Source organism: Ambystoma mexicanum, chromosome 4p (assembly GCF_040938575.1).
Source record: "Ambystoma mexicanum isolate Mex_15411 chromosome 4p, UKY_AmexF1_1, whole genome shotgun sequence".
Taxonomy (NCBI): Eukaryota; Metazoa; Chordata; class Amphibia; order Caudata; family Ambystomatidae; genus Ambystoma; species Ambystoma mexicanum.
In genome coordinates this window covers 143,539,723-143,566,471 of record NC_090927.1, presented here as the reverse complement: position 1 = coordinate 143,566,471, position 26,749 = coordinate 143,539,723, and the positions used below count along the sequence as shown (strand labels likewise).

The 26,749-nt window shown below is 45.4% G+C and overlaps 1 protein-coding gene across 2 annotated transcripts in view; it reads left to right on the top strand.

Annotated features, from left to right (window-relative positions):
- Positions 1–26,749, top strand: part of LOC138453081 (seminal plasma protein pB1-like) — a 420,884-nt gene that overhangs the window by 361,617 nt on the left and 32,518 nt on the right. For both annotated transcript variants that reach the window (XM_069605590.1, XM_069605589.1), the window contains 2 exons: positions 5,187–5,248; positions 15,140–15,292. In XM_069605590.1, the coding sequence (XP_069461691.1) occupies positions 5,188–5,248; positions 15,140–15,292 (214 nt within the window). In that variant the 5' untranslated portion in view covers position 5,187. The remainder of the gene's footprint in view (positions 1–5,186; positions 5,249–15,139; positions 15,293–26,749) is intronic.

Sequence of the window (26,749 nt, the reverse complement as noted above, 5' to 3'; positions counted from 1 at the left end):
GGAGTAGGGAAAGGAGGAGAGAAAAGAGAGTAAACAGTCAAAAAGAGTGGAGAAGCAAGAGAGGAGAGCAAATACAACTGCAGAAGTCAGTAGTAACACATAACGTTGCAAGCCAGGATACAAGATGAATATGGGAACAGCATGATTCAGGGTCACCATGAGTACAAGATGCAAAGGAAGTCCAGCATGAGAGTTGCGAAAGGGTGACGCACTGTGAATGAATGAAGTCCATACAAGTCAAATCCAGCATTGGCCACAAGACAGTGATGGTGAAGGATTATGAATGCAGCTGCTTTTTCAATAGACCCACAATTGTGTCTGCTCCTCTGCGCTGCTGCTACAAATAAGAGACATCGAGGCTCCTCCTGCAGCCTACGTCCCCTCAGCAGAGGTAGGTCCACCAGAGGGTGTGTGATGAACTGCCATCTGGCAAAGGTGTAGAAGCCCTGGCTTTTTATATTTGTATTTATTAATAAAATGACGAGGGTAACTCCATCTCTGAAAGGGAAATCTGCTGAACAGATTCCCCTTTCATAAAGCTCCCGGCCAATAGCACAGTAGAGCTCATTTTTAGAAAATGAGTAATTTGACGGCAGGGAGCCGCTATGTGGGGCTGCGACTTTTGCACTCTGCTTTGCACAGTGAGTAAACGATGCCTGGCATTCTCGCATGCTAGGCAGTGTTTACTTTTAATTGTGAGCGAGGCTTAGCAAGGGGCACTCACGATTACAATTAAACCCTGCCCGTCATGCAAGCATGTCAGGCAGTGTTTAATTGTAATTGTACATGCTGCCTGCCATGCGTGCATAGCAGGGAGTGTGTACAATGGTTCCCTATGGGGTTCGGCAGATAGGGATCTCCAGCATTTGCGCCGGCATGAAAATTCATGCCGGCGCAAATGCTGGAGCAGCGAAAACGCAAGTTGCGTCCTGTCCCTCCTCTCTGCCATAAACATCAATGAAAATCTAGTGTGACAGAATGAAAAAGCGTAAAAGCCTTATGCAAGGCTTTTATGCATGTTTGTATGTTATGCTCCTACACGAAAATGAGCCCCCAGGTGTGCATGTGCCCTGCTGTGTCAGTATCCTGTTCTGCAGCGCCTGCTCTGTAGTGGCACAGAGCAAGCTTGGAGGTCACAAGTGCTCATGTGACAGCTTCAGTGACAGCAACGTCTCTGCACCGCAGGGGCTGCATTTAAGACATGCACCCCTGTACTAAAATCCTATAATTCTGAGTCTACCCTTCTGATGGTAGGGAAATCTTTCAATATAAGCCATATATGAGTTGTGGTATGTGGATGATATTCTCATCATTATTACAGCCACAGCAATTTTGATATCATGCATGTGTCAACCCTGCAATCCCAACTCAACTTTGAAAGGTATATGTGTATTCTCCCCAGACAGACTGGGGCTTGCAACTGTTGGTAGGAAGGTATCCATGGAGGATTGCCTCTCTTTGTTCCATTGTGAGGGCAGGTAACACATCCCCAGAGAGACATCCACTGCACATGAAGCTGGCCTGGGAACAGAAATCAAGGGCATACCCTTTCACAAAAGGCTAAGCCTCAAACCGGGGTGCTGCATATCTAAAGGCCCTTGATTCTAGTGAGGAAGGAAGGGGGTCTGGTTAGTGTAGACAGAGGGGGACCTTTACAGCTGGAGGAAGGTTCCCCCATCTTATTTCTCTCTGTCTCTATCTTTTTATCCTGTTCCACCACTTCCTGTACCAAAAAGCACTTAGGGTGTAATGTCAGAAGGCAAAGCCTGCTTGTTCCAAGAACAGGGATAGACTCCCTAAAGCAAGCTTGCTTTAGTCCAATCACCTGAGGGCTTTGCCTTTAAAAGAATGGGGTTCCCACCATTTATTTGAATCATCTTTTGAACTTCAACCCTTTTTTTCTTGGACCTTGTTGGAAGACTAGTCCTTTCCAAACTCCTCCAGTTGTGAGGTGAAGACAGGTGGTCCAAGGCAGATGCATTGTCCCTAACCATCAACAGGGACCATTGGAGGCGAACCTGCTGCTGGAACACGACAGGCCCCTCTGCCAACCACAGCGATACCCAGGACTTCACCATGTTGGAGGGCTCCTGCGGATGTATGCCGGCCTCCCCCAATTTTGGGGAGCATGAGAAAAGGATGTATCTTTTTCCACAGGAATTGGACTCACAGCACCCTCAGAGCCAAGACAGCTGCAATTCAAATGTTTTCACCATTGAATTGCTTGGAGGCGTGTTTCAAGAACCGTTTGACAAATTTGAACCACCAGGACCCTCTGGTGCTGTCTTTTGCATTCTCCCAAACTTGGAATCACTCATACAGAGCCAAGAAGCCTGGTTCAACGTTGTTGAACTTCTAAGACACTGCAAAGGTATTATTGACTGATAACTGCCCCACTGGTCCATTTGTGGGACCTAGAGACAGGCTACGCCACTTGTGTCCCTTTTTCACTCAAAAACGAATCCTGCTAAAGAACACTGGGGTTATACTTGATCTTAGTGTCAGGTGTGTGTGTCTCTGAGAGCTGCACCAGAGTTTCTGTCCACATTATCGCTAGCAGTCGCTTCCTCAGTTGAACATCTCCATGCCAGCTTCCTCCCTCTTAAACAGTAACATTTTGCCATGAAGTGGGGCATACAAAAGTCCTCAGGTTCCTTCAGTTCTTTGACAATTTCCTGATTTATCCCAGAGATGCCTGTCAGCCCTTTCCATAACGTGTGTTTAAACTGCCTTTTTTTGGGTTCATCTGAAGTTTTCAAGACATCTGAGCCTTTAAACCTACGTTTCTCGCCATCATAGTCGCCATCACCGCCACTATTGCCTTATGGATAAAAAAACCCTGCTCTGTCTCCTCCTCCTGAACTGAATTGGTCTCTGAAGTAGAGGAAAGATATGATCTGGATGCTGAAGATGTGGGGGCTCCTGTTTATGCTTCCTCTCCTTCTGCGCCTTTTTACCCTCCTCAGAACTTGCTTCGCTGTCGCCAGCATTTTCTCTGAGTTGGACGACCTCTTAGACGTTTCCACCTTTCTTTGTTCACTTGCTGTGGAAGAGGAATCAGAGTCAGGAGTATTCACCGACTGAAACTCAATTTTCTTTTCTTTCTCTTTGGCCACTTTGGAACCCACCATTGCACTCCTCCAATAGCTGATCTGGAAGCAATGTGGCCCTTACATTCCCCCGCGTTCACTTCATTCCAGCGGCAACGAACTGGGCACACGCGTAGACCATCCCCTAGACATTCCCTACCCAACATGGCCACCAGCTTCAACACCTACTTCATGGGTACTGCACGCTGAGCAACACAGGACTGGCATGACCCATATGACACCCCGGACGCCCTGTCAGAGTCCTCAGAGGTCAAGAGAGAGTGAAGAGATCGGGCATCTCCCTGCCACCACAATACCACACTAGGGCACCAACCACCAACCACTGACCAACCACTCCTTATATTTGCCTAACTTGAGTGGTGCTCTGGAGTTGAGGCCTGCCACATTCCCTTGAATCTTGCGGATCCACCTGTTACCTTGCTCTGTGATTGCCATGATGTGTTTCTTACCCCCTTCCTGCCCGGGTGACTGTTCGCGGAACTCAGCAACGTGGCTCCGTTTGCAACGCACTTGGGAGACAGGCACTCCAGCCCTGCTGTCTCCTCTCGCGTGGCCCTGTCAAAATGATATGACATTTTCTGACTGATCCAATGTGGCTAACCTAAGCATGATATACCTAAGGAGGAGGAAGGGTTGTAAAATTTCCCCAGGACAGAGAGCGATACCTCATAGGAGAAGACTAGGATGAGGAAGAGGGACGTGGAGGCAATGGAAGTGGGCAAAGCCATGTCCGTACTACATCAGTAGTGTCCTGCCCCTGCCAGGAGCCAGAGTTTCTACTGCAGTCCTCCCTCCGGTACTTGGGCAACGTGAACCTGAATGGTCAGTAGTGGAAATGGAAACAATGTACTCTCACAACCCAACTCGTGTTGGAGAGGGGGATGGGAAGTGGTTGAAGTGATGGGGGAAATCACGACAGGACAGAGATAGTCTTCTAAAAACGATTTTAAAAAGCAAGACTCAAATAACACTCTGTTTCACTGAGATGATTAAACATTGACTGCAGTTGTGTTGGCTGATCCTGAACAGAAGCTTACAATTACCAGCATGCAGAGTAATATGAGCCTAGAATATCTCTCCTTGCTCTTAGAGCGGTGCTACCGAGACTGAAAGAAATAGAGTGAAAGAAAATGAATGATAAGATCACCTGCTTGTAGTCATTGTTTCACACTTGTTGTTTACGCACATTTCCCATTTCCAATGACCCAGCATTCACACCTCCCCAGGGCCGTGCCACATACCATAGCCATTCGCCATTACCAGATCGTGTCTGCAGCCAGCTGACCTTAATTGCACTTGAATGTGCTTAAAGGCAAAACACACCAAAGAAAACTGCAGCAGAGATTTAGTGACTCAGGGGGTCACTGTTGGCCCAGTGTTTTATGGCTGCTTGGGCTTTTTGCTTCCCCATATCTGGGGAAACAACTTTTGGCGGATTGAGGGCCTGGGAAAATACGGCCCTATTCCTGCACTGGCAACGGCATAAGGGGGTCTGCAAAGTGTATGACCACAGTGCAGTGGGGGCTGATTGCATTTAAAATGTTAAATGAGTGGTGTAAGGGATGCACAACGAAAACAGTGAGGAAACATGGCGGCGGAGGCAGAAGATATGATATGACAGGGTCTGAACATGTAATAGATAGGGTCTGCAGCAGAGGGTCCATAGCAGATGCCTACAGGAACACATGTCTGTGACGGCAGCAATTCCAAGAGCGCCTGACCCCATCCTGCAACCAAGAGACTCACATCACATCACGAACCAGTGAAATGAAGGCATCTTAAATTATGATGGCACAATATCTACATTCTACATGTGACGTATGATGCTTTTCTCAAAAACCCTCAAAGCAAGTAAATTCAACTGTCTCAAAGCAGAAGCCCCTTGAATTTTTCATGATTTATAAAAGCTCCTGAGACCTAAAGTCCTCTCTGTCCCACCCATCACCTCTGCTGCACCCAACCACACCATCCATCTGTTCCCGTGGGATTGTCCAGTGCCTGGGAAGTTTTCTGTGAGAAAATGCATGTCAATTCAATGTGCATTGACGGGCTTCCTTGACTTGTTTGTCTTGACAGAATGGAAGCTGCGCCTGTAGCAGTGATGGTCTCCGCTCTGCTGGTGGTCGCAGGAGTCCGAGGTAACAGGAACATTATTAATGCATTATTAATGCACGCGGTTGCAATGTAGAGAGCTGCCTTTGTTTCCATTTTCAAACTTATACCCCCCATTGTGTAGGGTTCTAAGCAATACAATATAAAAAGGGGCACCTCTTCTCAATTATTTGTGATTTGTAACACAATGTCGAGGGCATATTAAAGAAAGATTGCTGCACTGGAGCAAATGCAATTTTGCAACAGGTCAAAAATTACTCCAGTCCAGTTTACATACGTTTTAAACCAGCAGAAGGTTTCTCATAGGAAGACATAGGTTAGACATTTTAGGTTCATACAAAGTACTTGTAAGTAGGATTAAGTTCATTATTATGATGACCATTATTCAAAATGGCCGCAGGTGAAGATCATAAAAGAGGGCTCTTGCAGTAATGTGATTAGATTCATAGACCAGGTGTTCAGAAGGGAAGGATATCCTGAGGAAATGGTGAATGACAGCGGTCTGCAATTTAGAGGTTTGGATGTTCAAGACTATAGAAGCAGGATGGGGATAACATGGAGGTATGTGCCAAATTAACACCTGGAAGCAAATGGATTGGTAGAGAGGTTTAACAGAGTGTTGGTGGAAATAATAGAGTTGGCTCCAGAAGTGGAATGGACATTGTGGAGGCTGTTGCTTATAAGGTATGGATGGCTAGAGCGACTCTGACTGTGGTGACAGTTTCCCCCTTTCCGAATGAAAGGAAGAGATCCTAATTCTAAATGAAAATCTGGGTAAGTGAATGTGAGAAGTGGAAAGGTTGAGGTAGGAAAGGGAGAAGTGACCAAAGCGTGCATGGTATTCTCTCAAACCCCAATCATATCTGTTCGCACTGGAGTCCTCGACCTCGGAACTCACGTAGGCACCCACATCTTATTTCACTAAACAGAGCAAAAGGTCATCATTCAAGAAGTTTCATCTAATATGCCTGATATATACTTAGAAAGTGTCTAACAAGTGCTCCCGCACCTTCACCACCTCTCTTTGCATAGGTAGGAAAGGCAGCGCCAAAGCCATTTCCTGTTTGGTAGGTGCAGCAGCTCCACTAGAGGGTCAACAGTCTCTGGTTGTTGCACACTGTAAGAAACCTAAGGGAATTCTCACTCCTAACACCCTTGGATCCTCTGTGCAGGTGGCCAGGGAAAGGCCATCGCTATTGGATCCCGGCACTGGGGGCATAGAAGCGAGAGATGATCACCTGGGTAGGGGGTCCTTGGGGACTGGAAGTGGGATGCCCTTGGGTGAGCCATGGTATTTATTTATTTTTTGTTATAGCTGAACAAACAGCCTTTCAAATACAAAATATTAACATCAGAGTATACAAATATTTGAACCTTTAATGCACTTATACATCATATTCATAAAATATTAATAACAAAATTAACCCAGTCTACACATCGCATAATTAATGGAAAGAAAAAAAAAGTTAATCTTTCTTTTCAATCAAAGATTTGGTTACTTCAGGCAGATGTAGAGATTGCATAAAGCTTACCACAGCTACATTCGTACCAGATATATGGCTGTAGAACAAAGCCCTCCACAATACCTCTGGATTTAAGATTTGATAATCCTTAAACATTTGGTGAAAGAGTCTAGTTCTTAAAATGATCAGTGAGGGACATTCGACAATCAAATGCTTGATCGTCTCAGGCTCGGAGCTTTCAAAACAAAACCTACAGCCATTATTTTGACTAATTTTGCGTATACACAAAACATCATTAGTGTACCATAAATTCATCCTTAGTCCCATACACAAATTCCTTCGCTTAGGGTCAGGAAATCTTGTCAGATAAGGCTCTGAAGTGTGCAACTTTTTTATCCTGAAAGCATGATCTCTAAACAAGCGCAATTTACAGCATTTTTCCCTAGTTCTTATTCAGTCACTCAGCCAGAGTTTTCTTTTGGCCCTGGCCGGATCAGCAATTAAGAGGCTCTCTTCAATCCCCTCTGATACCAATATGTCCTGGATTTTTGTTCTCCAAAGTTGCATCTTTGTATGTTTTGTTGTCAGTACATATTTTGATAAAATATTCATAATGCAGTTCGGATTGCAGACATTAGGTATTTCCTATAGAGAGAGAGGAGTTTCCAAGTATACACAGCATAGAGGGAAACGGTTCCAAGCTCATGGCGTATTACACGCATGGACACAGACTGCGGTAAACCCAAAACTGATCTCCAATACGAACCTTCCTTTTTCTGCCAGAATAACTCTGTTTTCCAGTGTCTCCTTTCAGCCCCATATATAAGGATTGGAGCAACATTTTGTTTAAAAAAATTCATGGCTGGCGAGAATGAGAACCTTCCATATCTCGCCTGAATAATGCGAGCGTGAGAAATGTCCGTCTTCAACTTGAGCTAGAGATCCGGATGATAAGGTTTATCATTCGTATTGTCACTAATGGTAAGGCCCAAATTCATGAACCACCTCTAATTTGATATCCTGCAAAAACCAAGGTGCAGCCTTAGGGTCAATCTTTCTGTTCATGCCCATCACCATGATTTTACACTTCACCTGGTTGATCCTAAGCAGGTTCACTTCAACCTACCGTCCGAGCTGCGAGAGGAGTGCTCGCAAACCCCTGGGAGTTCTAGCTAACAACACAATGTCGTCAGCATAGAACAACCAGGGGATCGCCCGCCCTCCTAATTTAGGTGAATCAGAAACATCCTGACATCTAAACAAGCGCAATTTACAGCATTTTTCCCTAGTTCTTATTCAGTCACTCAGCCAGAGTTTTCTTTTGTCCCTGGCCGGATCAGCAATTAAGAAGCTCTCTTCAATCCCCTCTGATACCAATATGTCCTGGATTTTTGTTCTCCAAAGTTGCATCTTTGTATGTTTTGTTGTCAGTACATATTTTGATAAAATATTCATAATGCAGTTCGGATTGCAGACATTAGGTATTTCCTATAGAGAGAGAGGAGTTTCCAAGTATACACAGCATAGAGGGAAACGGTTCCAAGCTCATGGCGTATTACACGCATGGACACCGACTGCGGTAAACCCAAAACTGATCTCCAATACGAACCTTCCTTTTTCTGCCAGAATAACTCTGTTTTCCAGTGTCTCCTTTCAGCCCCATATATAAGGATTGGAGCAACATTTTGTTTAAAAAAATTCATGGCTGGCGAGAATGAGAACCTTCCATATCTCGCCTGAATAATGCGAGCGTGAGAAATGTCCGTCTTCAACTTGAGCTAGAGATCCGGATGATAAGGTTTATCATTCGTATTGTCACTAATGGTAAGGCCCAAATTCATGAACCACCTCTAATTTGATATCCTGCAAAAACCAAGGTGCAGCCTTAGGGTCAATCTTTCTGTTCATGCCCATCACCATGATTTTACACTTCACCTGGTTGATCTTAAGCAGGTTCACTTCAACCTACCGTCCGAGCTGCGAAAGGAGTACTCGCAAACCCCTGGGAGTTCTAGCTAACAACACAATGTCGTCAGCATAGAACAACCAGGGGATCGCCCGCCCTCCTAATTTAGGTGAATCAGAAACATCCTGACATTTAAGTTAATAAAGTATTTATTTGAGTTCAGAATCTGTCGTCTGTGTCTTGATTCATGATGCCTTCATAAATGGTGTCAGAGTGGGATACAGCGTAACTGATACAAGTTGCAGAACCCTTGCAAGTGACAAAGTTATTAGAGCCTCTGATCCACTACTCATTAAAACGAACCCAGGTAATAACTGGGAGGAGTTGACAACAATCAGGGGAATTAGATAGTGGGATCTCTAACCCTGAGAATAACTCTAGGATAGTTGAGGAGGCCAATCTTACAATTTTTCCCAGTGAGTCTTTTTCTCAAAGGTTAGAGGCCAAGCAGTTGCACTCCGTTGATTCAAGACCACCAAACTCGGGAAGGTCGGGAAAGTGTGGAACCCGAACCTCTCTAAAACCAAGGATGAAAATACATTTTCATCCTTTGGTAGCCCAGGCTATTCTCCCTGTACGGAAAACAGTGGAGGGGAACAGTTACCATCTATTCTGTCCCCAAGAAGGGGTGGTGCCAGCTGGGAGAAGATCATCATTTCCTTAAACCTCTGGGTGGTGCCTCCCCTTTACCATGGTTATGTATGTTATGCCAGGCAGAGAAAAGGTTTTGAAGATATTGCCTCTTCGCCCGAGTGAAAATAGAGTACATTTTATACTATTGAATTGTTCCTCCAACCCGATTAAAATCAAAAGGGATGACTTGGTGGGATGCCTGGTCTACGAAGCTATAGGGGAACATCTCCACCAGGAAAACCCAGAACAATTGTGGAAGATCCCAAAAGTAGAATGAAGGAGGGATCCATATAGGAATAACACTTTTAGAGAAACCAGCACCTTTCAAAATTCCTTAAATCAAAGGGAAATTCCACTCCCCATATTGTAGGAAGTGAATCTGCGATCACTTTTCCCGAAAGCCTTAATGTCCAAGAGTCAAAAGGGGAAAGTCAGCCTACTCTGCATCACTCAGCGGTAGGCTCTAAGGGCAGAAACCTCCTCTGTCCGGTTCTCTTAGAATCCTCCATATCCCTCACGAGTGAGCTATAGACAACCTTGGGTGTGAGGTACAAGAAAAAAGTGAGGAACCTCCAACCCTAATAAGGCCCTAAGACATGGGACACCTCACAGAATCCCTCAATAAAAAGCCAGATGTGGCTAATCCCAGAAGAAGAGAAGGAGAGGATGAGATGCAATCCTTTGAGCCCCCATCTCCTCAGGAGGTTAAAACTGCCCCCTCAGTAGAAGGCATTGAACTCACGTTAAGATATTGGGCCTCAAGCAAAGAGGAAATCTCTAGTCACCCTGTTCCTTTGGTTCCCTTGGTACCTTCTATTGGGGATCCAGTATATAACTTAAACCTGAGAGAAGATGCAAGGAGAGGGCATAGACCTCAGTCCTGTTAAGACCTCTTTGTGGGACCGAAGCCCTAGAGAATCCCAAAGATTCTCATGATAAAGCTATACAAACAGAGACTATCATTTCAGAACACAAAGTGAAGATGAACCAGACTCCTCATGGAAAGAATTCAGATTCCCAAAAGGCTACCAGGCCCCAGAACAAGAGTGTTTTCCTGTGGAAGGCTGGGACATGCTACAAAATGCTATCCATCCAATAAGAACAAAGACTTTTCCCTTCCATCTGAACAGACATTTGAACAGAGAGATGAACCCAAACTCGGGTTCTCCTTTGCGAACATCAGGTACTCCCACTACAGGGAAGTAACATCTCCATGGGAACCCAAAGAGGAGCAGATAACTCCCAGTTATCAAGATTTGGAGACATTAGAGGGATTAGATTCTGACGATCTCATGATAGGAGCTGGGGATGGAAACCTTCTGTCTTCCTTACCCCTTTTTCATATACAAGACCAGGAATGTTTCTCTTGTAAAGGTTATGGACACGTTGCAAGATGTTGTACATTGAACATAGTTAATCCTCCCAATCTTCTATCATCCAGATAACTCGTCCAGACTCAAAGCAATAAGGGGGAAAGGTTGGAACCATGAGATAATGACAAGTTATACTTGCAACCTCAGGATGGATTGTTAGAGGAGAAGAAGAACTTTAAGAAATCTGAAAGAAAAGGGAAAGACTGTAGGAATCAAAGAATACGGTATGTCTTTATGAAATCGGCAGGAAAAACTTCATACAAAATCCCTCTTACCTTAGGAGAAAAACTTATTTGAGCAGAATTGGATACCGAAAGTAAGGAAGGTGCCATAAGACCAGGTTGATTCCTCAGGGGTAGAAAGAGGTTGGAAAAGAGAAGGTAACCTGTGTGCAAAGTCATACAAAAAGATACCCATTAACCCACATTTGTATAACCATCCTAAGAAAGAGAAATTAGACCTGACTGTAGTAGTGATTTCCAACTTGCCAGTTCAGTTAGTCGTGGGAATTAATTAATTGGCCCAATTCGATCAATCGGTAGCTCAAATTATCTCCAAGACCCCTATCGTTGGACTTCCTCACCTCATGAAACTAGAACCTCCCCAATTTAAAAGAAGAACCAGTGAGAAGGAGGAGAATGCTTGTTCATTGGAATCAAACCCAATATCCCAACAAAGAGGATCTAACCTAAGGGATATGCAGGATTTCTTGGACCGTCAACCTGTTTGCTCCACAGTAGAACCCCCAGAAGGACATACAGCACCCGGTCCAACCCGTATTGGAGAAGGGTATGTGAGAAACCTAAGGGTATTCTCACTCCTAGCCCCTTTGGATCCTCTGTGCAGGTGGCCATGGAAAGGCCATTGCTTTTGGATCCCGCCCTGGGGGCGGAGAAGTGAGGGCGGATGACTTGGGTGGAGGGTACTTGGGGACTAGGACTGGGATGCACTTGTGTGAGACATGGTATCTCCTTTCCCTATTAACGACCAACCCAATCCTTCCCCAACCTTCATAGGTTATTGTGAATTAGCTCCCCTTGTTTCCCCACATATGACAATTGACAATACTGGGACGAAGAAGAGGCACCTAAAATGCTCTTTTACCACTCTGATACTGAAACAAGGAAGATGGCTGCTAAGAACTATTAGGGTCAGGCATGTCCCATTGATTGTGGCAGGCAGGGCTAAATGAACTTCCACACTTGCAGCCTATCAAGGGGCTGCAGGTGTATAAAAGGAGACCAGCACAGCAGCAGACAGAGTGATGAGGAGAACGACTTGGTGTATGACTAGAAGTGCGAATTGTACGAGAGCAGCAGGAGAAGCAGCAGGAGGGTCGGTGCAAGCATCAGCAAATCATAGGAGCTGAGGCTAAGGGGAGCAAGCTGCATCTTGTGAAGGGAGCTATGTGAAAAGGCTGTCCCTTCCACTATAGTTCGAGATGCTCATTCCCCTGTGTTCCGAGGATGACACAGAAGTGCCTGAGGGGCAAGAGTTGGATACCTGACTGGAAATTTAGAAGGCCATGTGACCCGTGCTGCTGGCAAAGCTGTGAACACGACCAGTGAGTTTCTAATGAGGGTGAAACCCGGTGCGTGAGCGTTTCAACTCTCCTGGAGGAAGACTTTGTATCAGAGTGATCGCAAGTTTGAGGAAACACATTTTAGAATGTCTCCGATTCACACTATTCTTAACTACTAATCTATTAGGAAGACCTTGTATCAGAGTGGTTGCGTGTTTAAGGAAACACATTCTTGAAAGTCTTTGAGTACTGGGCATTAGGTGTAAAGCAAATTAAAGGAGTATTAAACAACACGTTTCCCCGAAAACAAGTTACGAATGCAGCCCATGTTTCTTGAACACCAAACTGAATGAAACCTTTAATGAGTATAACCACTTATCTATTGAATACCGAACTGAACGAAGATTTATCAAATAAGCAAAACTGTCACATAATACGTTTAAAAGTGAACAGGCCTTTAAATCCAAGTAAAATCATTGAATGCTGAATCCTAAAGTGAATGGAACTTTAAATCCAAGTAAAATCCACTATATGCTGAACGCTAAAGTGAATGGAACTTTAATACTGAACCACAGAGAAGCATATTGAATAACAAATTGTGCTAAGCCTGCACATAACAAACGTATACATTGAAAGACAAATTAATTAGAACCTTGAAACCTAACCTAACACAGACAAGATATTTACATGAAAACCAGCCATAAAAAGAGGGCGCAAGTGTGGCAAATAGCCCTAAGAAGGCACAGGGCATTTCGTGGTACTGAAACTAAGTCTTGGGGAAGGGAACCCTAAGACTTGAATCATTTCCTGCCTTAAGGACGGAGTCTGAAGATGTTTTTATATTTGGAACTGTGTTGCTTGGAAGTTGGGGAAGGAAACCCTGAGTATTGGCTGAAACTGTATCATTCTGAACTTAAGAAAGCTGGCTTTGAGACTTTTGTTGGAACTGTTTTATACTTGTGGAAGGGAGCTGAAAGAAAGATGCGAGCTGGAAGAAGCTCAGAACCTTATGTTGGACACTGTTTCTTTTGGGTGCCGACATCCCTACACATTGTATAGAGTAATTGTGAGGGCCAGTATGGGTTTTGGACACAAATAGATTCTTAGGTTGAACTTTTTGACCCAGACTATCCTTAGTTTCATTTCGGTAGGGAAATCCTACCTTAGCTTAGAGCCAGTTAGGCCTTTTTACCATCCTGACATTTAAGTTAATAAAGTATTTTATTTTAGTTCAAAATCTGTTGCCATGATGCCTTCACAACATCCGAACAAATCCAATGCAGAAAAGCAATACTACATAAGGCTTGGGGGTAGGACGGGGTGACTATGGGGGCAGGGAGCCACCACCCATACTGTGATGTAGGCCTTGGGTATTATCCAGGCTTCCCAATCCATCCACATCTTTGTGTGTGTTTCACATCAAGGGGACCCCAACCACCTTATTCATAGTAGCCCCGACCAAAATAGAAAGATTATGCACATAGAGGATGTAACAACACAGAGCCAACTCTCCAAGGGTTTCAAGGTGTATTCCGCGTGTAAACTGGTGCACAAGCCAACTCCAGCAGCACATCACCACAAATACCTCCTCAACGCCTTCCCATCAAGTTTCCACCTGGCCACAGCACAAAGACTGCCACACTTTGCATCCTGGATGACCTCCAGAACATCACTGACAAAGGACAGAAAGTCCTGCTCGTTCCCCTCAACCTCTCTGCACATTCTGATCACATTGACCACACCATTGTCGTAAACATCTTATACAGCAGGATTAAAATCTCAGGCACTGTTCTCGACTGGTTCAGCTCCTCCCTCAATGAGAGGTCACACTTTGCCCCTATACTCCCCATCAATCAAATTCCAGCCCTGTCAATTGCGTGTTACCACAAGTATCCTTCCAAACTACTCTCCTGTTCAACCCATATGTTAAATCCCTCTGACAAACTTGTGTCAACCACAGCATCCACATTCACCAAGATATAGACGACACAAATACACTTAAAAATGAACCCCCCCTCAGAATGCCACACCCACATCCAAATCAAAATATCTCCTAATTTGTCCCACGCACACACCTGACCTCTCCCCCTGGATCAAAGAACCACAAAGAGCCCACACATAAATCTCTCCACTCCATACAAATCCCTCGTCTTCACCTTCAACGACAGCCCTTCCTTTGCTGCCACCAAAACATGAAGCCTACAGCTACACTTCCTACACAAGATGAGATACATCCTTCCTCTTGATGTCTTCTGTACCTCAAATCAGCCACTAGTTCACGCCAGGCTGGTCTACGGGCACACAATCCCCGCTGGACTCCCAAACAACACCCTCTTTCCCCTGAAAGCCATACAGACAAACAGCAGTCAAATACATTCTTCACCTACTCACACACTCAGACATCCCCCGGCTGTCTCACAGCTTTATTGGCTCCAAATTCCCCAGAGAATTACCTACAAATTACTCTGTATCATATACAAGGCCATCCACCTCAAAGTCCTGTCCTACCCTCACAACAAACTGAAACCCTTCATCCACACAAACACCGGACAAGCCAACCAAAATCTCCAACACATTCCACTCTGCCAACTAAACAACACACAAAAATAGGCCTTCGTCAATGGGCACCCAGAGCCTGTAACGCCCTCTCACTCAACATCCATGCTGCACCTTCTATCATCACCTTCTGCAAAAGACTCACACACACCTAATCTAGCCAGACTACCCTACCTGCTTCTTTTTAACATCCTCCTTTTGAACCTTTTAATGTGCTCCATGACCCACTGGGTAGGTCCAGCGTTGGATCAAGGTTTAAATAAAATAAAAAATAAATACATAAATGAATACTTCTCATGAGTTATGTGCAATCTGGAAATGTTGTATAAGGGTCTATTTTATTCTTAATGAGTAACTTTTCTTCTATTACTCTCTCACTCTTTTTATTTATTTGTGTGTTTCAGAAATGACAGCCCAGGAGTCCTGTGTTTTTCCATTTATCTACAGAGGAGTCACATACCATGATTGCACCATGGATGGATGGAATGAAAAAAAATACTGGTGTGCCACTACTAGCAGCTATGACCGTGATCATCGTTGGATTGTCTGTAATTACGGTGAGAGTGATATAATGATAAGATATGATATGACAGTTTATTTATATTGCGCCTAGACACAATGGGCCTCGTTCTGAGTAGGGCGGTAAGGGATACCAGGAACCGGTAAGGAGACCTGTGCCGGTAATCCCTTACCACCCTTCTACGAGGTCCCAGAGCTAATAATGGTACCGCAATTTGTGGTACCGTTATTAGCGCCTTCCCCATTCCCATTGAGCCCTATGGGGGGCTCAAATGGGAATGGGGAATGGCTTTTTCAATGGGGACTTACCGGTCCCCCAAAGGTCGAACTACACCGGTAAATCCCTATTGAACCAGACCGGTGCCGTTACCATTATTGGAGGCAGTCATGGCACAAATAGCGCCATGACTACCTGCAGTCTCGGAATGGGGCCCAATGTGTTTTAAAGCACTTCAAGGCAAGGGAGGGAACAAGGGAAATACAATGACATTCTTACAGGCCATGAACAGTAAGGATGTGAAATTAACTATCACACTCGGCCTGGCAACATTTCAGATAGTGCAAGAGCTAAAACATAGATAAGGAAGGGAAGGGGAGATGTGAAGGAAATGGAAACAGACAGGCGACTACCGTTCTAGGCCTGATGACATTTCTGGCAGAGCCGGAGAAACCAAAAGGTGAGGGAGAGGGGTGCAGAAAGGGAGGGGAGGAACAAAACAAGCGACTATCGTACTAGGCCTGACGACATTTCAGATAGTGCTGGATGAGGAGGTGGGGGCGTGAAAAAAACAAGTAAGGGGAGGAGGGGGGAGACAGACAAGGTTGCTATCACACTAGGTCCCGGAACTATTCTGATAGAGTAAGTGCATGGAAGAAAGTAAGGGGAGGAGGGCAGGAGATAGGAAAAGGGAGAAAGGGAGAGGAGGAGAGAACAGAGAGTAAGCAGTCAAAAGATTGGAGAAGCAAGGGGGAGAGCGAATACAATTGCAGAAGTGAGTAGTAACACATAATGTTGCAAGCCAGGATACAAGATGAAGATGGGAACAGGATGATTCAGGCTCACCATGAGAAAGGGTGATGCATCGTGAATCAATGAAGTCCATAAAAGTGAAATCCAGCATAGGCCACAAGACGGTAATGGTGAAACTAGAATGTATTAGCACAGACTCCTGCAGAAGTAGGCTGGAGGGGGGAGGGGGAGCAGGGTAGAAGAATCAAACAAAACAGGCAACACCTGTATGCGAGAAGGGGGGTCACAAGGGAACATCACAGGGCGACCAGAGGGAGTGGGGATGGCCTGTGGGGACAGAAGGAGTAAACACATATTGGTGCATGCTGGGTTCGGGCCCTGGATCCTCCTCGTCCAAACAGAAATTGCCCTTTTCTTCAGCTGCCCTTCGCTTTAGACCCCCAGGCGAGAGATGCCCTGATCTAAGAGTTAAGAGCAGGAAGTAAGAGGCAGGGCTAAAAAGGTGGTCGGTGCTTGGGCCAAGTGACCTAGATCCACTTGCACCTGCTCCTCATCTCCAAAGGAAAAGAGGCTGGAGGGCTCCTTAAGTAGGGAAAAAGAGTGGCAACAAGGAAGGCACCAGGTGGGCGGGGCAATGGCATAGCTAATGGGGAGCCAAGCCTGGGTCCACCTTCAGCAACCAGTGGGCAGCGCCACCTCACCAGGCATACTCGATGTCATAGCTAAAGGGGAGCCAACACTGAGTCCACCTTTAGCAACCAGTGGGCAGCTCCACTTCACCAGGCATACCGAATAGCATAGCTAAAGGGGAGCCAAGCCTGGGTCCACCTTTAGCAACCAGTGGGCAGCTTCACCTCACCAGGCATACCGTATAGCATAGCTAATGGGGAGCCAAGCCTGGGTCCAACTTCAGCAACCAGTGGCCATCTCCACCTCACCAGGCATACCGAATAGCATAGCTAATGGGGAGCCAAGTTGGATCCACCTTCAGCAACCAGTGAACAGCGCCACCTCACCAGGCATACTCGATGCCATAGCTAAAGGGGAGCCAAGACTGAGTCCACCTTCAGCAACAATGGGCAGCTCCACCTCACCAGGCATACCGAATAGCATAGCTAATGGGGAGCCAAGCCTGGATCCACCTTCAGCAACCAGTGGGCAGCTCCACCTCACCAGGTATACCGAATAGTATAGCTAATGGGGAGCCAAGCCTGGGTCCACCTTTAGCAACCAGTGGGCAGCTTCACCTCACCAGGCATACCGAATAGCATAGCTAATGGGGAGCCAAGCCTGGGTCCAACTTCAACAACCAGTGGGCAGCGCCACCTCAGCATTCATACTCAGTGGCATAGCTAATGGGGAGCCAAGCCTGTGTCCACCTTCAGCAACCAGTGGGCAGCTCCACCTCACCAGGCATACCGAATAGCATAGCTAATGGGGAGCCAACTCTGGATCCACCTTCAGCAAGCAGTGGGCAGCGGCACCTCACCAGGCTTACTCAACGGCATAGCTAATGGGGAGCCAAGCCTGGGTCCACCTTCAGCAACCAGTGGGCAGCTCCACCTCACCAGGCATACCGAATAGCATAGCTAATGGGGAGCCAAGCCTGGATCCACCTTCAGCAACCAGTGGGCAGCTCCACCTCACCAGGTATACCGAATAATCTTCCTAAACATAACAATTTCCCCTTTGATTTCAGCATCCCAGTTTTGTAGTAGTTGTTTGGTGTGGGACCAGAGGGAGTGGGGATGGCCCTTGGGTCACAGAAGGAGTAACCACATGTTGGTGTATGCTTACCTGCTGTCTGTGCAGGGGTTCGGGCCCTGGATCCTCCTCATCCGAACAGAAATTGCCCTTTTCTTCGGCTGCCCTTCGCTTTGGATGCACGGGCGAGAGATGCCCTTGATCTAAGAGTTAAGAGCATGAAGGAAGAGGCAGGGCTAAAAAGGTGGGCGGTGGTTGGGCCAGTTGGCCAAGATCCACTTGCACCTGCTCCCCATCTCCAAAGGAAAAGAGGCTGGAGGGCTCCTTAAGTAGGGAAAAAGAGCGGCAACAAGGAAGGCACCAGGTGGGCGGGGCAATGGCATAGCTAAAGGGGAGCCAAGTCTGAGTCCACCTTTAGCAACCAGTGGGCAGCTCCACCTCACCAGGTATACCGAATAGCATAGCTAATGGGGAGCCAAGCCTGAGTCCACCTTCAGCAACTAGTGGGCAGCGCCACCTCACCAGGCATTCTTAATTGCATAGCTAATGGGGAGCCAAGCCTGGGTCCACCTTCAGCAACAATGGGCAGCTCCACCTCACCAGGCATACCGAATAGCATAGCTAATGGGGAGCCAAGCCTGGATCCACCTTCAGCAATCAGTGGGCCGCTCCACCTCACCAGGTATACCGAATAGTATAGCTAATGGGGAGCCAAGCCTGGGTCCAACTTCAGCAACCAGTGGGCAGGTCCACCCCACCAGGCATACTCAATAGCATAGCTAATGGGGAGCCAAGCCTGGGTCCAACTTCAACAACCAGTGGGCAGCGCCACCTCAGCATTCATACTCAGTGGCATAGCTAATGGGGAGCCAAGCCTGGGTCCACCTTCAGCAACCAGTGGGCAGCTCCACCTCACCAGGCATACCGAATAGCATAGCTAATGGGGAGCCAACTCTGGATCCACCTTCAGCAAGCAGTGGGCAGCGGCACCTCACCAGGCTTACTCAACGGCATAGCTAATGGGGAGCCAAGCCTGGGTCCACCTTCAGCAACCAGTGGGCAGCTCCACCTCACCAGGCATACGCAATGGCATAGCTAACGGGGAGCCAAGCCTGGGTCCACCTTCAGCAACCAGTGGGCAGCTCCACCTCACCAGCCATACCGAATAATCTTCCTAAACATAACAATTTCCCCTTTGATTTCAGCATCCCAGTTTTGTAGTAGTTGTTTGGTGTGGGACCAGAGGGAGTGGGGATGGCCCTTGGGTCACAGAAGGAGTAACCACATATTGGTGTATGCTTACCTGCTGTCTGTGCAGGGGTTCGGGCCCTGGATCCTCCTCGTCCGAACAGAAATTGCCCTCTTTTCTTCGGCTGCCCTTCGCTTTGGATGCATGGGCGAGAGATGCCCTTGATCTAAGAGTTAAGAGCAGGAAGGAAGAGGCAGGGCTAAAAAGGTGGGCGGTGGTTGGGCCAGGTGGCCAAGATCCACTTGCACCTGCTCCCCATCTCCAAAGGAAAAGAGGCTGGAGGGCTCCTTAAGTAGGGAAAAAGAGTGGCAACAAGGAAGGCACCAGGTGGGTGGGGCAATGGCATAGCTAAAGGGGAGCCAAGTCTGAGTCCACCTTTAGCAACCAGTGGGCAGCTCCACCTCACCAGGTATACCGAATAGCATAGCTAATGGGGAGCCAAGCCTGAGTCCACCTTCAGCAACTAGTGGGCAGCGATACCTCACCAGGCATTCTTAATTGCATAGCTAATGTGGAGCCCAGCCTGGGTCCACCTTCAGCAACCAGTCGGCAGTTCCTCCTCACCAGGTTTACTCAAATGCATGGCTAATGGGGAGCCAAACCTGGGTCCACCTTCAGCAACCAGTGGGCAGCTCCACCTCACCAGGCATACCGAATAATCTTCCTAAACATAAGAATTTCCCCTTTGATTTCAGCATCCCAGTTTTGTAGTAGTTATTTGGTGTGAGTTAAGGTTTCATTATTTAGTGTGAGAGACTATATTTATATCCTCTCCCGTGGAAGTGTGCTCAGCCAATCAGGTGGCTCGAAACATGAGCTAGAACTGACAGTGTACTGGCTGTGTTTTCCATGCCATCCAAGGCCCTTCCCTTATGTGGCCATTGTTTTAAGTGTTTTGGCGCCTTGGCCGCTCGGCCCTACCCATCCCTTTTCCATGCCCTTCTCTGTTGCTGCTCCTCACACGTCATTCCCCAACCATTTCCCACCCTGTTTCCTTGCTGGTGCTCAGGGCTCCATCTCCACCACTCCTTCCTGTCTTCAGCGTTGCCATAGAATTGGAAGACGGACTCAGTTCCTTTTTATTTACTGTGGCAGCCATTTTTAACTTTCAGTAGAGCTTGTTCTCACGCAATATGCAGAGAGCCTGCCTCCGCTTAAAAAAAATAAACTATTTGCACCTTGGACGGGAAACCAGGGTGAGAATAGCTATTACTCCCTTGGCGGGGTGAGTACATGGCCAAATGGTCTGTATGTTTGTATGGGGTTTGTATGTTGGTTGAGGCTTGTGATGAGTATGTGTGGCCGGCGGTGGAATAGGCGTATGGTATGTGTTGGTGGTGGTGCATATATTTGCACCGGCTGCTGGTATGTGTAGATGTTGGTGTGTTTAGTGGTGGAGGCTGATGTTATGGATGACTTTCAAGGGTGTTTATTGATGATGAGGAACTCCGAATCTTCCAATTTAGGTGACGTCAGTTCAGTAAATTATTAATAGCTGCAATTGTGGAGAATGAAACAGAAACATACACCAACACAAAACGTCTGACAAATTTCCTGTCCTGCGTACGTCCCACCTCAGTATATTGCCTTGTATAATCTATCAAACACTTGCCATCTATGAGTACGGAGAAAGAATGTATGACTTCACTAGGAGAGGCTTTTTTACACTTCCCAATTATCTCAACATCCTACTAGTATTAGGCAGCCAACTCGGATCTCTCCAGAAACCTCCCTGTGCCTTCTAGGTGATATCAGTACAGCTGTGTGCATTCATTCTAATTAAACCTGCAGACCTTATCAGAGCTCTGCTTGAAGCAAGGCCAGCTTTTGCCGGTCTAATAACTAGTCAAGTGAGCAGTTACATCAACAAGGCATTGTGCCGCTTTTAGCAAGTGTCTGGATGTATTCCTCTTTCTGTGCCAATACAAAATCTTGTAAGCAAGCGTATGTAAGCAACTGACAGTTTTCTCTGATATGTGCCACATAAAAGGGCTGGAGATAAACTATGCCAAAACAAAGACAATGGTTTGTCAACCAAAAAGAAAGCCTAATGAACAATTAATGACACTAGATTAGAGAATGTGGAGTTCTATGATTATTTGGGTTTGTGCTTCACTGAAGTTGGTGGCTCGAAGGAACAGAGAAACAAAAAAAGGTTAACCTTGATTAAGTATATTTGAGCACTCAACAGATTTGCTAAAGGTAATTGAAAGCGTTTGGTCAGCACAGCCCTAACAATAGACAGAATGAAGGTGAGACAGGCTGTACAATACAGTGTTGAATTATGGGGTTATGCGAATACCTGCACTATAACAAAATCCCAAAACAAGTTCCTAAAAACCTTATTAGGACTACTGAAGACCACCCCTTGAAGAGCAATACAATCAGGATTAGGTTCGAGGTAAGTCAACCACATAGCCATAGGAAAGCCTGCCCATCACTGGATTAAATTATGGTGCAATCCATAAGGAAGGAGGATCAAGATACAATGGTTTCAATCTCTTAAAGCATGTTTTACTAAAATAGGGCTTGAAGAGATCTGGACAAATGCAGAAGTGATAAGTGGAAAGACCCATCAGCAATTGAACACAGCATGGTGGGAAGAAGAGTAGGCAAAAACAAATAGTAAATGCAGGCTCATGTGGGACTACCAAATGGTATAACCAAACTACAGTTTTGAGAACTATCTCAATGAAGTGGGGCCCCCTGTACACACGTACACTGCATATGAAACTACGTTCTGGGACTCTATCAGTGATGGTAGTCATGAAAAGGTGGAGTGCTCCCTGAGTGCTGTTACGCTGGGAGAAGACTTACTGTGAAGTCGGATTTCCTGCTTTTCTAAACGTGTCCTTTCAGACTGGTGAGCAATCTTTGAGCCGTGAGCTCCAGCTAATAGACATTGGAAGCAGTGGACGTTAACTTTAAGATAATAATGTAGTCTACTAACAACATATTGTTTGTTTTCACTCATAGTGTGAGCAAGCCACACCCACTTGAAGCCGTCTGTATTTAACCAGTCTTACTACACAATATTCATAAAATATACTTAAGTTCCTTGCAAATATTTTTTTTAAAAGGTAGCAGGCGCCCCTCTCCAGAAAGAACATGGCATGATAACCAGAGAGGGGTGCCTGCTACCTTTTTTGAAAAATATTTGCAAGGAACTTGGGTTTGGTCACTCTGAGTTACCTGGGGGAACCCAGACGTGGACTCCGGCTCACTGTGCTCAAAGAGGCAGAGCTCCACCTCACTGATGAGGCCCAACAAGGCTGAAGCATGTGTATGGGGTTTGTTTATTTGTTTGTTTATTAGTTTTTGTATAGCGCTCCTGACCCAGGGGTATATGGGCGCTTGAGCATCAAGTTACAGGCAAAGGTGAGGAACATTTGTACATTTGTGCAGAATAGTTATGGTTACAAGAAAGCAGATAGTAACAAGCAGGCATAGTAAAAGATACAAGCATACATTATGCATATATACATAATTGGTTATTTGTTGAGTAACCACGTGATGACCTTAGTTCTGAAAGGTTGGAAGGTAGGGGTAGATTTGATGTCCAGTGGTATAGTGTTCCACAGTTGTGAGGCTAGAACTGGGAAGCGGGATCCACCTGCTCTTTTAAGGGAGTATTTGCGCACCGTCAGTTGTAATGTATTGGAGGATCTGGTGGTTCTGGTGTTCTGTTTTAAGGTGAATTTATTGGTTAAATAGGATGGGGCTAGGTGGTTGAAAGCTTTGTAGGTGAGACAGATTGTTTTTAGGTCTATTTTTTGCTGGATGGAGAGCCATTTGCATGAGGTTCTTGTGGCCGAGATATGTTCTCTGTTCGGAATATTGAGGGCGGCACGGAGTGCATTGTTTTGTAGAACTTGCAGTTTATTGATTACTATTTTGTTGGCACCTACATAAAGGCTATAACAGTAATCCAGTTTGGATTGTATAAGTGCTCTGGCTAAAGTGAGGCAGTTGTTGGGGGAGATCAGAGGTCTGCAGGTCCTAATCAGTTTGCCAGTATAAGCAGTGGCTGAGGCGGTCATATTAATTTGTTTGGTGAGGTTGGTATTCGTGTCTAGATAGAAACCAAGAGTTTTTACACTCTTAGCGATGGGGATGGTGTTACCGTCAATGGTGAAGCTGGTATAGCTAGGGCTGAGCTTCCGGATAGTGTTAGGTGAGCCGACAAGGAGCAGTTCGGTCTTGTCATCATTCAGGCAGTGGCCATGTATGGCCATCCATGCTTGAATGATGGAGAAGACTTCATTGATCCGGTTGGCGTCCGTGGTGTAATTGCCGGGTAAGGTGAGGAGTCTCTGGGTGTCATCTGTGTAGTTAGTGTAGGTGACACCCAGATGGTCCAGCTTGTCGAATAGGGGCATTGTAAATATATTATACAAAGTGGGTGAGACACAACATCCTTGTGGGACACCGCAGGTGATGGGGATAGGATCGGCCGCTGCTAGGGGTGAGAAGACCCGCATGGACCTGTTGTCAAGGAAGGATTGGATCCATGTGACCGCAGAGTGGGAGAAGACCGCAGAGTGGGTTGCTGTTGGTACACTTGTTCAGAAGGGAATTGCCATAGTATTTCGGTTCTGGATTGCCCATGTGGGCGGGACAAAGACTGATATGCAAATGGATATTTCCCATCTGTTAAAGGTACAGTGAGCAAAAAGCAGATGGCTGCGAACTCTCAAAGTGGGAAAAACCCACAGAACAGGTTATCATGCCATGTTCTTTTTGGAGAAGGGTGCCTGCTACCTGTTTTGGAGAACAGGCTATAGAAATGCAATAAAACAGCTCTGAGCTTTTAACAAGCAACAAGATGGAGAAGCTGTTAGCAACCATTGCACATAAATCAATGGCCCAAATTTGGGAATTGTTTAAAAAAGCCTCTTCATATGCAGACTCATCAGTGTTGATAAATGCAGTAAGTGAGCAGACATGGGTTATGCATTTCTCCAAACTGTTTGAGAAACCAATAAATCAAGTACCAATGATAAATATACCTATAGCAAACATGGCCGCGCTTATATTTGACCAGGATGATATCATAGGACTTATTAATAAATTGAGTACATCACAGACGCCAGGACCGGATGGTCTAAGGAATTGGGCGCTTAAAAGTCATCCAAAAGAATGGGCAGCTATCCTTGAAATTATATTTACTAATATTATCAAAACAGGATTGATACCAAAGTCTTGAAAACATCAATTATTATATCTATTTTTAAAAAACGAAATTGAACTGACCCATTAAACTATACGCCCATAGCACTTTTGAACATTCTGGAAACATTTTTTGCCAGGATAATTTTAAAAGAGTTCACTAACAGGATTCAAACCGAAAACTTATTTGATGTGAATCAGTCAGGATTCGTCAACGGAGTTGTAAGATTCTGAATTGGGCCCTAGGTGTGGAACCTTCCTTGCTTAGCTCTGTTGTTTGTTCCGATATCTTTAACTTAGTGCAAGGTCACATGATTTGGTTTGTTGAGGTGAAACCCACAACTCCTTTGTGGCATGATCTAGAAAGATCCTGGATGCCTCACTATTGGTTAGATTTACACAATGGATTTTCCACACAGTTTCTTATTTTGTGATAATTACAATTTATTTTATTCATCAATCTGTATAATGCGTGGGCTCGTGCTGGATGAAGATGAACAAAGTGTCCTTGTCAGCTGGGCTCTGCGTAGGGCCCTTGTATGTGGGTGAGTTTCGGCGTCAGTGCGTCAGTGCGTCCTCGGGGTAAATCCGTGTGGATTAACCACGAGGATGCACTGATGCTGAAACTGACAAGGACACTTCATTCATCTTCATCCAGGGCCACCATCGTTCACCAATAGCCTTGATTAAGACCCAAGGGTCGAAACACGTGTCGGCTGACCACCAATGTGACCACAAGCCCACGCATTATACAGAATGATGAATAAAATCAATTATAATTATCACAAAACAAGAAACTATGTGGAAAATCCATTGTGTAAATCTAACCAATAGCGAGGTATCCAGGATCTTTCCAGATCATTCATCAAAGGAGTAGGCACTTCCTTAAATTTGACGTCGCTATCCACTATTAAAAAACAGGCAATCTTAGCGAAGCAGCCAATTTTTAGGGGTTTTATAGATTTCAAGCAAGTGTTTGACTCTGTGTGATGGGAGCAATTATGGACTAACCTGTTGGAAGCAAATTATCCCCCTCTTATTATAAGTGTAATATATCAGTTTTATACGGACACAGTAATTCGAGTAAAACTGACAAAGGATGGGCTACTAACCAAATCCATTAAAACATTTGCTGGCCTAAAACAAGGTTGTATTTTAGCCTCAACCCTTTTTAACTTTTATATTAAAGATATGAATGCCTTTTTAGAAAACATCCAATCTCTTTTTCCCCTAAAATTGGACAGTCCCGAATCGAGTGGTTATTTCATGCAGACAACCTTGTTTTAATTTATCAGACATAAATAGGCCTACAAAGGAAGCGAAATGCTCTCGAGAATTACACTAAGGCGAATTGCCTGTCTATTAACATAGCAAAATCGAATGCATTGATATTATTACCTACTGCACACAAAGGAACATTTTGGTGGATCCTGGATAAAGCCCCTGTGGAAATTGAGAATAAATACAAATACTTCAGAAGTCTTGTTAGCAATCATCCTTCAGAGATTCCCTATAGAAATGAGCTCAAAGCAAAAACACGTACTCTAGCGTCGCTGGGCAAATTAATTCAGAAGTGACTTGTTAAATTCTTATTCATCCCAGCTTTATACTTTTATAAGCAGGAAGTGGTACCAGTTTTATCATACGGATCACAGGCACATTATCAGGAACATCATCCTATCTGGGCGACCTTAGAGGGTATGTACAGGAAGAAACTCCTATCCCTGCCCCAGAGTACGCCAATTGCGATTATTTGTTTTGAATTGGGTCAGATTTCCCTGGCTGCAGCAATTGCCTGGACAGTCCTCTCTCTGCTGAGAAAATGTTTAATGACGGGAGATATTGCTATGACATTGATGCCCGTAATAACTGCTTCTCTGCAAAAGCAAAGCTCCAGGCCTTTGACAGCATGGGAAGCCCATTATGTGAATATTATGAAGATGGCGGATATCTCGGTTGAGTTGCTACTTGAAGATCCGGATAATGCCAAAAATAAATTATGCGCATGGGACTGGTGCAGCACTTGGGAAAAGTGCAATACATATGTAATATTCCGTGAATGGAACTTTCAATTAAAAGCGAGACATCAAATTGCTCATTATTTTGGTTAAATTTCCAGACACGAAATATGCAATGGCACTAATGCGATTTTGGTTAAATCTGTGGCTGACCAAGCCACAAAAATGCAAGGTGGGCCAAGATACCGAACATGGATATAATTTGTAGATTCTGTAAAGATCAAACACAAGGGTAGTCTTCTAGACATCTAATTATAGAATGTCCTACCCTCACGCACATGAGAAAAGAGTTTTTTTACAAACATCTCGGGCAATTTATAATCTTAACGAAAGACTCAATCTAGGCAAGAATCTTTAATGCAACTTTGATATCCCTGAACATCGC